This window comes from Rhipicephalus sanguineus, chromosome 2 (genome assembly GCF_013339695.2).
Source record: "Rhipicephalus sanguineus isolate Rsan-2018 chromosome 2, BIME_Rsan_1.4, whole genome shotgun sequence".
In the NCBI taxonomy this organism is placed as follows: Eukaryota; Metazoa; Arthropoda; class Arachnida; order Ixodida; family Ixodidae; genus Rhipicephalus; species Rhipicephalus sanguineus.
The window spans coordinates 4,224,347-4,238,533 of NC_051177.1; the positions used below are offsets into that span (position 1 = coordinate 4,224,347).

General features: G+C 47.6%; 1 protein-coding gene across 1 annotated transcript in view; it reads left to right on the forward strand.

Annotated features, from left to right (window-relative positions):
- The first annotated feature begins 432 nt into the window (after window positions 1-432).
- The window catches only part of LOC119382356 (fat-like cadherin-related tumor suppressor homolog), a 912,235-nt gene continuing 898,480 nt past the window's right edge, over window positions 433-14,187 (forward strand). Inside the window, 4 exon segments of the mRNA XM_049412132.1 lie at window positions 433-561; window positions 5,876-6,078; window positions 6,139-8,997; window positions 9,055-9,190. Of these exon segments, the coding sequence (XP_049268089.1) occupies window positions 5,896-6,078; window positions 6,139-8,997; window positions 9,055-9,190 (3,178 nt within the window). The 5' untranslated portion in view covers window positions 433-561; window positions 5,876-5,895.

Genomic DNA, 14,187 nt, shown 5'->3' on the forward strand with positions numbered 1-14,187 from the left:
TTTTGCTTCGAGTATTAAATGAGTGTCTGGATCCACCAGTGATCTTAGTGTGATCACGGCAGTGTCCAGACAAGAGACGACATTGAATGCAATGTTTGGTCGGTTCAAGATGTTCCAGTCTCTGCCTACACGAACAGAACGAAAACGTGGAGTTCATGCGGGAGCGCAAAATAAAAGGCAAGGCGCGGTACTCCACCGATTCCTCCTGCGCGACATGCACCGTGCAGGCGCTCCGATGGACCGCAGCGCCCCCTGCGCAAGCATCCGTTGCGCGGACGCGGCCTTGCATGGGGACGGCGCGGAGACGGCAGACTAGCCAGTATATTCTAGGGACCGTACCCATAGAGTTCTAGGCACTATACGGCGAAGCTTCGTGGGTCAATCTAGGGATAAAACGTTGACATAGGCACAGTGGCTATTCTAACCACAACCTATGGCATCACTGGTCTAGCGAAACCTAGGGAAGATGCGGAGCTCAACAGACAACGGGCCCGGGAGGTCAGCGGCCAGCAGCTCGACTTGACCGCACCCGGCGCCAGCGCAAGAGGCACACCAACACAGGTAGGCCACTGAGTTCCTCGTTCGCCTCACCACCGTAGCCGTGCCAGTCAGTGAGGCGTGTGTCTCGTCATCGCCGAGCCACCTTCTCAATCCGTTCCCCATTCAAGCGGCGCCGCGCGCGCGCGCGCGCTCAAGCTGCAGCAGTAAACGGTGGTTGCTTTCCTCTAATGAGGAGCACAAAGAAAGAATGTTTGCCTACTAAACGCCGTCATCACACAACAAACAATTGCATGGTCGATTGCGATTAGAGACCCTGACAAAGTCAACACGCCTAGTGGCGACCAGCCGGAATACGCGCAGGTTTTATTGCCCATACTACGCACGGGCAGGTCGTGAAATCTTTTGTACTTCGTTCTCAACTGAAGCTGAGAGATGCTTGATGCCACGGAGGCATCGGCGCAGAGTTATCGATGGATTATGTCAAGTGATCGCCCACGGTCGTCATAGAAAGCGCGAGTCTCAGAAGGTGATTAAATTTACAGACTACCTTCGCGTAATGCCAAGGTTGTGCTTTTTCATGTACACCTTAATTTTCCATTAAGTTCAAAACTAGGAATAACACCCCTATGGTTTCTCTGGCTTCATATGTAACAAAAAAAACATCTTCTGTTGATCATTAGCATATGCGAAGATTTATTGGCCAGCTGCCAAAAAGAATGCACCACTTGATCACCATGGCCGCGAGCGGCGCTGGATACACTCGTCACATACAGAAACATCCAAAAATGTGGACGAGGCAATGACTGCTGCCACTGCTCAGTTGGTTGAGTGTCATAATGTGTTTGTTTGGGTTTTCCCATTCACTTTAAGGGAATTTCCGTTCATCTCATAAGTGCCAACTTCAGTGAAGTACTACAAATAGGTTTGAATTATCTTTTGGCTTCATGCTTAACACTAAACACCAGGCCTGCGCAGAACACACAGCACAGTCACAGTGAAAGCTGAGGAGGGGCCTTCCTAGAGGCTGTGGCAAACTCTCTCGGAGTGCCTACTGCAAGTACAGTTGCGTTGTACCCACTATGCCATAAAGCATTGTCATCTTGTGAAGTAAGGAAATACCCTATGCCATAATTCAGCATAGTAGTAATGTACCTACTATGCACTACCATGGCTACACACTTTGTTGATGCTGTGGCTGATGATAATGCATTATGGTGGAGCCCTTTGTGATGGGTGGGAAGCTTCAAACCATCCACACATTACACAATTCACATAGTGTGATGCCTGGTATTATTCTACTCTTCTGTCACTCAATATTAATGTGATAGCATTAAAGAGCTCATTTTGCTGAAAGTCAGCATCGTTGGTTGTGAGTGAAAGATCCAGATAGATGCAAATAAATAAATAATAAAAATCGTCTCCAGTTGAAGTTGCATTCAAACCCTGGCCTTCTCCATGGCAGCCAAGTGTCCTACCACAGAGCCACGCCAGTGCTCGAAACTGCTTTGGCCGAAAAAAAACCTGTACAAGCATAACATAGAGTGAAGTCGAATTGCACCAGGCATCACACCACGTGAATTGCATGAGTTTAAAGGCCCACCCATTACAAAGTTACAAAGCGCTCAAGCATAAAGGAGCATCAAGAAAGTGTGACGCATAGTGGTACTTGGCAGTGCGATGGGCACTTTGCAGCCGTACTTCAAACGGCCAATGACATTCCCTTCCTCGTGGCAACGTTGAGATGTCCACTGAGAAATGTGATAACTATTCAAACGGGGCCCGACCACGCTATCGAGTTCTACTGTTGAAGGTGAGTTGCCCAAGCATCTTCAAGTTTTCACATCTGTTAATGTGATTCCTCACCTAACATGATGCCTGTATGGGGCCTTTTTGCAAAAAAGTTTCAAGCACAGGCCCTGTGGTGGAATGCTTGATTGCTATGCAGAGTGCCTGGGTTCCAATCCCACTCGAACTCTGGTTCTTTTTTCTCATTATGCACAATAACTGCAACGGACGCAAGCGGTGGTGCACAACTATGCCACCGAATTGGCTGTTGTTGGGAGATCCATGCCCTTCTTCTGAATGCGTACAGTTGGAAATAGATGAGGGCACATACCTAAGTGATGCTAAATGACGGCCCATGCAGAAATGTAATGTTCTAAAAGGTTACTATAAAAGAATTGTGACTCAACTCTTATGTGATACAAGCATATCCACAATTTCCTTTTTTTCTCCAAAAACTGCAATTGGAATGCACTGTATGTATACCTGCTGGGGCTGAATTCCCAATGCTATTGTCATTTTTTGTTTTACTGTATTTACTCGAATATAACTTGAGCCTTTTTCCAGATTTTTAACACGAAAGTTCTTTGCGGGGGTTCACTAAGACTTTCATCACGTATTTCCGTCACGGAAATACGTCAGCAGAACGAATGCCATCAGATGGCAAAGAAAAAAAAACTATCAGAAAAAGTTCCGTTGAGCGGAGTTGAACCCACGACCTCTGGGCACTACGCTTCTTGTGTTTGTTTTCGAGTTTCACGGCACTTTGAAGGAGTGCATATCGAGTATCAGTGTTTACTATATGCTTGTTGATGCCATCCTTGCGCGGGATTTACCGTATGCGGTGTCCAGGTATACCTTGCCAACTTCAGCTACCGCAAGGGTTAAATCGTGATCATGGGCATTTGTTGTTGATACGGAGATGTGCCACTAGGCTGTGATGCAGGTTCTTTTTATTGTTTGTAATAGCTCTCTAGGGCTGAGCCTCTGAGAGTTTTAATAAGGACAAAGCCGCTTGTTTAACAAACCACACAGTTTTAATTAGAAACCAAAACGAAAACAGCTCTACATAAAACCAAACACTGAACAGAAGGTTCACTGCAAGCAATAATGCACTCAGAACAACAACCAAAACTGTAATTCACGCACTTAAACTAAGCAGTATAGGTCATCGCGAATGAGCAACGGAGTGGTGGAATAACTGGTGGTCAGTCTCACCATGTAGTTTAGGGCTGGCTGACGCAAATGCAACCGGTACGCGGTGTCTCCGGCTGGGAGAGTTGACGCGGACTGGCTGGTGACGAAGAGGAAACGGTGGCTGCTGGGTGACATGCTGAGTTGCTAGGGGCAACTGGGTCAGGCAGCTCGATGCACAGCTCGGGCGCGTAGGCCAACTGCTGCTGCTACGTTGCCTGCCGGCACTGGAATCCGCAGGCCTTGAGCTGGAGTTCGCGTACCATAGCTATGGTGTCCTCGCTCGTGAAAGCGATGGCAGGAGGCTCCGGCTGGTTGAAGTCCTGGAGGGTCAAGTACACAACCCGACGGCCCGTCTTTAACTGCCCGGTCCGGGAATAACCTTCTGCTCGTCTCGTCCTCCTTGAACTCCCCTCTGCTCTTCTGTGCACAAGGCTTTCTTGCCCTCGGGTCCACCTGTCTACTCCTCATTGGACACTGCTCGACTGCCGCGTTGACAGGTGATTGGCCCCTGGCATGTTCCATGTTGTTTTTTTATTGGGCCACTTGTACGTTGTGGGGTCTGAGAATATCGCCGCTGTCTGAACACACGGACACAGTTCACGCGGTCGTGCAACAACACGTATATGTTTATTAAACTCTTTTTACATACGGCGAGCTCGCCAGCCGAATCAAATACAATCTAGTAACACGCTAAAACCTTATACAATGACAATGAAAACCCAGAAAACGTAACACACACCCACGACAACATAAGACATATAATGCACTGCGCATGCGGCGTCGCCGATGCACGACTCACCACGAGGGGTCCGAGGGAAACGAGATGCGGCATCGTCCCCACGGACCCACCACGGGAGATGTCCATCCGCGCACACCGCCAAACCCCGAAAGAGCTCCCTGCTGTGTTTTGTCCGCCGGCCTAGCTTTTCTCGCAGGTGGCACTGCCGGCGCCACCTCGCTAATCCTAACACGCGCGAGCACTGCGCCACTGCTTGCTCGACGGCCGCTGCGGCCTATCCGCGAGACGCGCGTGCGCCATGAGGCGCAAACATCTTTACAGGGGGTGATAGCAACCCCACAACGTCGAACCCTCGCGCCCTTATGAAGGTATTCGTTGTTGTCTTCCACGGCACTGTGCTAATCTCCCCGCGCGCACTCCTTGTTGTCTTTCTCTTTATGACGCACACTTTTCAAAGGCTAACAATTCAAATGCGCACTTCACTCATCACAGAGGCGTCAATGTGGGTGCGTCCACATCAAGCAGCGCTATATCTGCCAAACAACAATAGACATTGTACAAGCTCTCATATACTAATGCACTATAAACAATCAACTACTTCTGTGGCGACAAGTTTTGCTTTCGTGTTATAACGATTCCTATGGTGGAGGGATCAGCCATCTTTTTGCTACTTAAGGTTGACCCTCGCGTTACAATCGAATATCAAAATTCTACTGAAACTCTATTTTTTCTTCTTGAACGCAATGAAAAGTCACCCCTCACATTACAATCATGGTCGCATTACAATCGAGTAAATACGGTACTTAATGTGTATACAGATTACGTTAGGTGTGTGCACCTTGATATTGTTTTTTTTTTTGTCACTTGAACACATTTGTGGTAAAGAGTCTTCACTATTTGTGGTAAAAATGTCAAACCCCTCACCCATTCTTCCCATGAATATCCTCCCATGAGCATTTTGAATGAGATACACTCGTTTGCGGGCAAGCTTGTGTCTCGCTTTGTAGCATGGTAAGCCCTTTTTTTTTCCAGCCGGTGCCACACTGTTCTTTTCTTTGGCAACATGTGTTTTGAACATGGCACCTGGTGCAGGTCGACACGTGGGCTGTTGGTCCTTCATTGCGGAAAAGAAGCTTTTCATTGTTGGAATGTTGAAAATTTGCAACCAGTGCTCTGTCTTTTATTGTTCATTACCAGCAGGTAGCTGGCCTCCTACATAATGAGCCATAATCAACTTCGGTATGCTGTTTTGACCGAGTATGTGCTTCGTTTTTTCTTTAACATTAGAAACCTGGTTTAGAAGGAAAATATTTCGTATCAAATTTTAAAAAAGTAAGCATTCTGGGGAGAAAAATTCTTGCCATATCACTACAGGTAAGGGGTTAACAAGCCCCATGTTTCAATCATTTTTGTTCTTTTACGTAGTGTTCTGTAAACATATGTATGTATCCGATGTATGTGTTCACTTGTAAGGCCTAAGGTCTCAAGTCCAGACGGGCTGTACTGATTATACTGGGCCCAGTGTGATGCACTTGTCAGCTGGATAAAGGCGGTGGTAATGCAGTCTTGCATGCTTTGTGTAAAGGACCGAGTGTACTTTGTTGGTTGCAGGCTGTTTTGGTTTGTGTTATATGTTCTCGAGCCTATGCATTTCAGCTGAACATGCATAGGTGACCATGGGCCTGCAGCTGCTGCTGCTGATGCTGCTGCTGCTGCTGCTGCTGACATTGGTAGGCTGTGAGCAGCTGGCTTTCACACGCAGCTTGTATGAGGCCAGTATTCCCGAGAACCCCGAACCCAAGCGCTATGTCCGGCCAAGCGAGAAGATGGGTGTGCATGTGGACAGCTCTCATTTGCAGGTAAGCTCTTGTGTGGTGCCGCCAAAGGGTGTCACTATTGATGGCATGCGCTGGGTGCAGGTCCGCTACAAGATTGTTGCTGGTGACAAGGAGCGGCAGTTCAAGGCCGAAAGCCGACTGGTGGGGGACTTCTGGCTCCTGCTCATACGGGCGCGCACTGAGAGCACCAGCACCTTGAATCGGGAATATGAGGACACCTACCATCTTCGAGTGAAAGGCTCAGTGCACGACACATTGCACTTGCGGCGCCTGCCTGATGTTTACTGCGAAGTGCTGATACGAGTGACCGACAAAAATGACCTGAGCCCCTTGTTTTTTCCCACCTGGTACAATGTGACGGTACCAGAGGACACACCCATCCACAATGTCGTGGTGAAGCTCAATGCTTATGATCCAGATATGGGTGTCAATGGAGAGATCTACTACCGCCTGCTGGAACCCTCACGGCAGTTTGCAGTTCACCCAACGATGGGAACAGTCTTGCTGACACGACCGCTAGATTACCAGAAAAAACCTACCCACCAGCTGACTGTGGTTGCAGAAGATAGGGGCCCCAAGCGCCAGATGGGCAGCATACTTAAGTCGAGCACAGCCCAAGTAGTAGTGCACACAGAAGCGGTCAATAGGCACAGGCCGGCTATCTTTGTGCGCCATGTCCATGCACTAGTGGATGCTCCCGATGTATGGGCTGTAGTTGTAGTGACAGACGATGACCCTGGCATTCACGGCACCATTGGTGGTTTGGCCATCGTGGATGGAGATGCTGAGGACCGCTTTACTGTGGTGGCTGGCTCTCAGCCAGGAGAGTTTCATCTGCGTGTTGACCCAGAGCGTCCACTGAGCCACAGGAGTTACACACTGACACTGCGAGCTTGGGACCAAGGTGTACCCTCTCAGTTTACCGATGAAAAGGTTTCCATCAGCCCTTTGGAGCTCACCAGTGAAGTGTTGGAGCACTCTCACTACGAGGCTGATGTGCCCGAGGAGGCTCCTCCTGGTACTCCTGTCATGCAAGTGAAAGCACGTGTGCCTGTTGTGTTTCATATAGAGTCGGGAAATCAGGATGGCCATTTTGTTTTGAACACAGTTACTGGAAGGGTTAGCACAGCCAACTGGCTGGACCATGAAGCGAAGGCCAACTACTCTTTGCAAATTAGTGCCACCAGTAGTGCAGCTAGAGGCCGCCTTCAGGCTGTTGCCACAGTTACTGTACGAGTGCTTGACTGCAATGACCATGCACCTGTCTTTGACCTCATGCCCGTGGAAGTGTCATTGGATGAAAATAGACCAGTGGGAACCAAGATATTCACAGTTCATGCTCACGATGAAGATGAGGCAGAAAATGGCTATGTGAGCTACAGCCTTGTGAACTTAAATGCAGTGCCTTTTAGTGTTGATCCATTTAGTGGTGAGATTTCCACAACTGAGGTACTGGATTACGAAACCATGCGGCACAGCTATATGCTTCGCATCCGTGCCACAGATTGGGGTGCACCGTACCAGCGTCAGACAGAAAAGGCCCTCCTTGTGACACTGAGAGATGTCAATGACCACCGGCCTCAGTTTGAGAAGATTGACTGTGTTGTTCGTGTACTGCAGGAGGCTGCTGCTGGCACTCAGGTGCTCACACTGTCAGCCGTGGACTTTGACAATGGTGGCAAAGGAAGGGTACACTACAAGATGGACGCCAGCAGTGACAGTGCTTGCTTTCACCTCAACGCTAGTACAGGTGTGCTGAGCTTGGCATGCAGACTGCAGCTGCCCGCTCATGTGAATGTGACGGCAACCGATGGTTACCACTTTGCTGATGTGATGACTGTGCGGGTGCGTCCTGTGGAGCAGCAAGCTTCTGTGGAATGCAAGGACGCCGGTGTCATTGACAAGCTGCGCCGCCAACTGCAGATCTCGGAGCAGCAGCAAGGCAATGATAACGGTGAAGTGACTGCGGCCAGTTTTCTAGAAAATCGACATAGTCCACTGCTCAGCTGGCCTGAGGAGCTGGCTGTGAACGAAAGCACACCACTGGGCTCAGTCCTAGGCTACATCCAGGCCAAAGACCCAGATCATGGCTACAATGGACGCTTGGTGTATACCGTATCCAGTGGGGACCAGCATTCTTGCTTTCGTGTAGATATGCATACGGGGGCACTGCTGCTGGTTGCTGCTCTCGACTATGAGCTTGCACCATCCCACCTGTTGAATGTGACTGCCTACGATCAAGGCCAGCCCCCGAGGTCAACTTCTCAGACCATGTTTGTTCGGGTACTGGACGTCAATGACAATGCTCCGTTGTTTGAGAAGCCAGCCTACAGCTTTGTGATCAATGAGGATGCTCCTAATGGGACATCTGTGGCCCGTTTGAGGGCAACAGATGCTGATCAGGGGCGCAATGCAGAGCTGCATTTCATTCTCAGCTCTGAGCAGTTCCACTTGGACAGTGAGACTGGTCTCCTGACCGTAAAGGGGCCTCTTGACCGAGAGCGCCACGACCGACACTTGCTCACAGTCACGGTGGCTGATGAGGCACTTGAGGATCCACTTTCCTCCACGGCCACTGTCAGCATTGTGGTGAGGGATGTGAATGATAATGCACCGCATTTTGCACGAGCCCCCTATGTGGTGAGGATCCGTGAGGACCTGCCGATTGGTGCTTTGGTGACTTCGGTGCATGCTGAAGATGCAGACTTTGGTGACAATGGCAGAGTGCAGTACTCCTTGGATGCTGAAAATTTTGATGTTGACCCTGATACCGGTCTTGTACGGCTGGCTGCCATGTTGGACTTTGAAACATGGCGGCTGTACAATGTGACTGTGCAGGCTCATGATTGTGGGGATCCACCTTTGACCACTGTTACAAACATGATTGTCGAAGTGGAGGATGTCAATGAGAATCTGCACGCACCATCATTTGCTGAGCAGGTGAGAGCAAAGGCACGGATCGGGAGTTGTTATAGCATTAGTGGTGTTGTGTTGCAGGTGAGCAGTGCCACTGTGGATGAGAACCAGCCTCCTGGGACATCGGTCACCACCTTGGCAGCTACAGATGAAGAGGACATCACTTACACCATCACTGGTGGCAATGGCTTGGGCATGTTCACCATAGACAACAACGGTGCGCTTTCCCAAAGGCCATGTGTATGCATGAGCACTGGCCACACATGTGCATGCTGCCTTGTCTGCAATTTCACCCACTGTGATTTCAGTGAGCGTGTCTACACCAGGTGCGTTTTTTTTTTTAACATGAAAGCGTTTTATGTCGGCGTCCACCAAGACTTGACTGATGTATTTCCGTCACGGATATGATGCTTTAAAATGTACACTAACAGATGACAGAAAAAAACGAAGAAAAAAGTTTCATTGCTGGGAATCAAACCAACAACCCCTCGCACCGCAGTGTGCGTGGCGCTAAACGACTCGGACACAAACGTAGATTCTTCAGCACACTAACGGCGAGCTATTTATATACACCATTTACCGCTGCCGGTACTCGAAGCCCGGTGGCACTTTGTGTTCTCGTTGTCACCAGCGAGATGGCGTGAAGGGCGCATGCCTCCTATCAGTACTTTGCCCTACAGGGCGTGGTTGCCCGTCTACGCGCACTTATCTCGTCACAGGGACGGTTTGTGCGTTCACCGCAAGGGTTGTGTCGAAGGCACACGAAGGTGATTTTGCTTTCTGCAGCGGCCGTGTTTGCGAAAGGAGCGCGCTGCTCAAACACAAAAAAGCAACGACGGTGACAGTTGTTAGTTCGCGCTCGTCCTGAGTATACTTGTGCGTTCATTTCATGCGTCCTTCTTTGTGTTTGACAGTGCTATAGCTGCCAAACACCAATAGACATTGTACAAGCTCTCATATATCAATGCACAATAAACGCTCAACTACCTCGGTGAAGACACGTTTCACTTTCTTGTTATTCTGATTCCTATGACGGTGGAATCAGCCATGTTTGTTTTTTGCACAGTACAGATGCATATTTTATAAGTAAGCTATGACAGTCATACCTGCTATAAGCTATGACAGACAACATGACCTGTTGTCTTCGCCCACAAACTCAGTGTCAAGCGCAAGTACTTTGCCGTGGTTAAAGAAAGTTGCATTTATATGACTAATTAACAAAAGCTTATTAATTACTTAGCGATAAACATGAGGGCAGTTGTTAATATGGGGATGTTGTAGTCCATCACAATTCCTGGCATAGCCATTTTTTAGGAATCACAAAAATTGCATGTTCAGTGAGACAACCATCATTGAACTTGAATGGCAATATTGAAACTGAGCGCCCCAGAAATTGTGGCTACTTGGTTACATCAGACAAACTTCCCATGACCAAGTGACGAGCTTTCAATGAAGGTGCATTGCAGCATCTTGTTGTGGAAAGCGGCAAGTCATCTCGCTTGCACCAGCGGATTCTGTTGCCTTTGTGTGTGACTTTTGATGCTAGTCTATTTCTTTAGGGCTCTCGACAAGAGAAGCGCAATGTCCATACTTTCTCTCACTTTACAGCACAAAACTATGGGGTGGTCACTTCTGGCAGAAAGAGTGGTTTAAGATGTCATGATGTAGTAAGAGAGACATTGCGGCTATTTCAGAAACACATGGCAGCAAAGGATAAGTGCTCTGCTTCAGATTGATTCAAATGTCCCGACAAGGGTCGTTCTGGTTGGACGTAGGAGACCTTTCTTGTTGCTCAGTTTCGATATTGCCCGTGAAAGTCAAATATGAGCCATGACATTCAACTTCACAGCTATCACCCTGCAAAGATATTGCTGTTGACCATTTCTGCACTGCTTGCTTTGCACTTGTATCCTGCTGGTTCCTGCCCGCAATGGTGTTATGAAAGAAGCACAAATCTGGGGGTGTGCAAAAAAGAAAGATACAACGCCAAGCACCTTCATTGATGGTTTTGCAGCAAGAATGCCAAGAAAGGAAACATCCCAGCTGTTCTCTGGCTGACTGCTTTGACAGTGTCTGTGCCCTTCTGCCGTCAATCTCGCAGCCTGTGGCAGCAACACCATTGGTGCCAGGACAAGTGATAGCGATCTTTTCCAGGTTTCAAACTGATCTTCTTCTATGTACAAGTAGTTTGTTGAATCGCTATAATCTGTTGCAGTAAGTAGAATTTAGTTGTACTGTATCTACTTTGTTCATTGTGCAAAAATGAAATAGTCTTCATGACTGCAACACTCTGTGATGGAATAATTTTGTACTTCACGCAGTGCAGTTGTCATTTTAAAATCTCAGCTATTAATGGCGTTTTTCACTGGGAGATCCGGAGCGGCCGCCGAAATCCTGGAGCGAGCACTCGGATTGCACCACGCCAAATCTGCCAGTGGAACACGGGAATGCTCCGCGTGGAGTCGCTCCGGAAGTTGTTTATGCATACGTCACGTAACCGGTTCCGGAAACGATTTCCTTTTCCGCTCTCTACGTTTCCATGGCAACTTCGGTCGCCACTGCAAAGCGCGCATTTCGACCAAGCAGTCGCGGAAAGCAGGGATACCGTTTTCTTGTGTTGCGCTGACAAATATGGACGAGCACATGGAAATCTCTCCGGCTGTGCATCGGCTGCTGCTGGGCGTGCTTGCGAATGGTGGGGATGAGTTCAGAGGTAAGTGCCACGTACTTGACACTGATCATAAATTCTGCACGAAATGATAATAATGTTGTTTATGACGGCTGGCCACATAACCGGCCGGTATGTATGTGCACGTGGCAGCAGCCGCAATCGGCGCCCGCAAAAATGCGACATGTTCTGAACAGAATTTTTTTCCACCTGAGCTGTTGCTTGCCTGTCGGCTTAAAAGTCCTGCTGCTTTATAGTCCCACACGCTCACCGAATACATTCACCACCTTTGTGGTAAATGTATTCCTTTGTGTAAATGCACGGTGAGCTCTGTGTGATCGCACGAGGATACGTGCACGAAAAATTTGCAACAGAAGTAGAGATTTCTTAGTGCTAATTGATCTCACTTACTTTGAAGTACACCCGCAGAACTTTTTTTTTTCTTTCTGTACTTGAAGGTGCTACCCAGTGTGACGCCTCCAACGCTTTGACACCCCCACAGAGTGAATCTTTGGCAAATGGCAAGTTGTCTATGTTCAATTGTCTCCATAGAACCAGTTTGTGTTGTGTATACAGTCACTTACATATGTATAGGGCAATGCCTTGACAAACAACACCAGAGGGCTGTGCTTGAAGAAAATCTGTGTATCTGCTTAAAAAGTACGCTTATTATTAACGTTGTGTAATGATTTCCAACTTCTAAATGGAGATTCTACAGCATCCAGTGGTGCATCAAGTAGGGCTGGCAAGCCAGGGGCTGCTGTACGTGGTAAGTGTGCTTACACTACTGTGTTAGTGGTCCTAGGAGTAGCGGAGGTTTAGATGATTGCATCCCCTTTAAATGAGCCACGAACTACTCCAAGCAATTTCACGGCTTTTCATTCATGGTATTGAACATTACGGTGCTGAAATAATGAAATTTAATTCAATAAGTTGTCCACTGCATGAAGAGATATGTTTATATTCAATGTTTCAAATTTACTTTAGAAAATTATGCCTTAAAAAAATATTGGATACAGTAGCAATATTAGAAACTTGTGCAAATGCCTTTTTTTATGCTTACTGTTAAATATGAAGAGGATTATCTGCTGCCCTCAATATATGCTGCATCAGAACAGTGTTGACAGTACTAAAGGTTACAATAAGTATTTCACTGCTCAAAGAGCACAGCGTAGATTGCACTAGGTCAACAAAGTGCAATGTTGCCCTTTTATACATCTCATCCCAATGAGCCATTCTGTGGAATTACGGCTAAATATTACATGTGTGAGGTAATTAGTGCCATCAGCAAGCAGCGGAAATATCTAGCCAGTTTGGTCAATTTCTCAATAACCGGTACAGTTCAGAGAGTTGCACTAGGTTTAAAATATTACTTTTGTCTATGTCAGCTTAACTGGTTCTTAAAGTTCTTGCACAGTTGTGTTATAAGTGATTGCTGTACATGTTTTTGTGTACAACCAACATTGTCATTTGCATGAACATCCACAAATTTTTTGTGTTGTTCATTAAGCACACCTAAAAATTTATTGCTTAGCCATTTATGTGTTTCCACTTTACAATGCTAGTTGTGAGTAGAATGTGAAATGGTGGTGAATACTGGGAAATACAATTTGTTTGTTGAGCATTCCAGCTGCAGGGTGCGAGTGGACAAGTGGCGAAACGAAGCTGCTGCTCGACTTATATGCCTCTTATTTTGGTCAAGTCGGCCCGATGAAAGAATTCAGAAACAAGAAGGCGATGTTTGAGAGAATTGCCAGAGAAATCCAAGATAAACTCGGCGTAACGCGGAATGGTGATCAGTGCTGCTCAAGATATAAGACTGTCCTGAAAAGGAAAAAAGTGGCAGCCGTCAAAAACAATACCTCCGGCAATTCTCCGGAAGAAGTCCCCTATGAAGACGAACTGGAAAAAATTAGGTGGCTTGATGATAGCATAGAGCCCGAGGTAGTGCGTGACGCAAGTGGTGTGGTCTCAAAAAAGACATGCCCACAGACACCAACACAGTCTGTCTCTCCAGGCCATTCGAGCCCATCAACATTAGAAAATAGTGCCACAGACACTACATCTGGTTCCCTCGGGCAAGAGGGCACGGAGGATGCGAAAAAAAAGCGCCCACATTCAGCTCGGATGCTGCACATGCAAGCATTCTTCGAGAAAATGGAAGAACTGGAAGAGCGTCGATCAAAACACAAAGCTGAAAGAGAAGCCAAAAGGAAAGAACGGCGCCTTGGCAAGATACAGCGGCGGGAGCAAATGCATGCCGAGAAGATGAGCCTTCTCCGTGACGTATTTGGCTTGGACAAGAACGAATAAAATATCAAAAGCATGTTTATTGTAACAAGTACTGCAGAATGGGCAAGTTGGTGCATTATGACAACGTATTGTTATAGCGCAGCTCAGTTTGAGCATAAAGAAAAGAGGCTTCAGCGAAGAAGGAAACACAGGGGACATCCGCAGAACAATGGTGTGCCAGATGCTGGAAAAACCAGTGTCATACCCTATGTGCATAAAGTTTCACACCATTTGAAGAAGATAGCCCTGAGAGA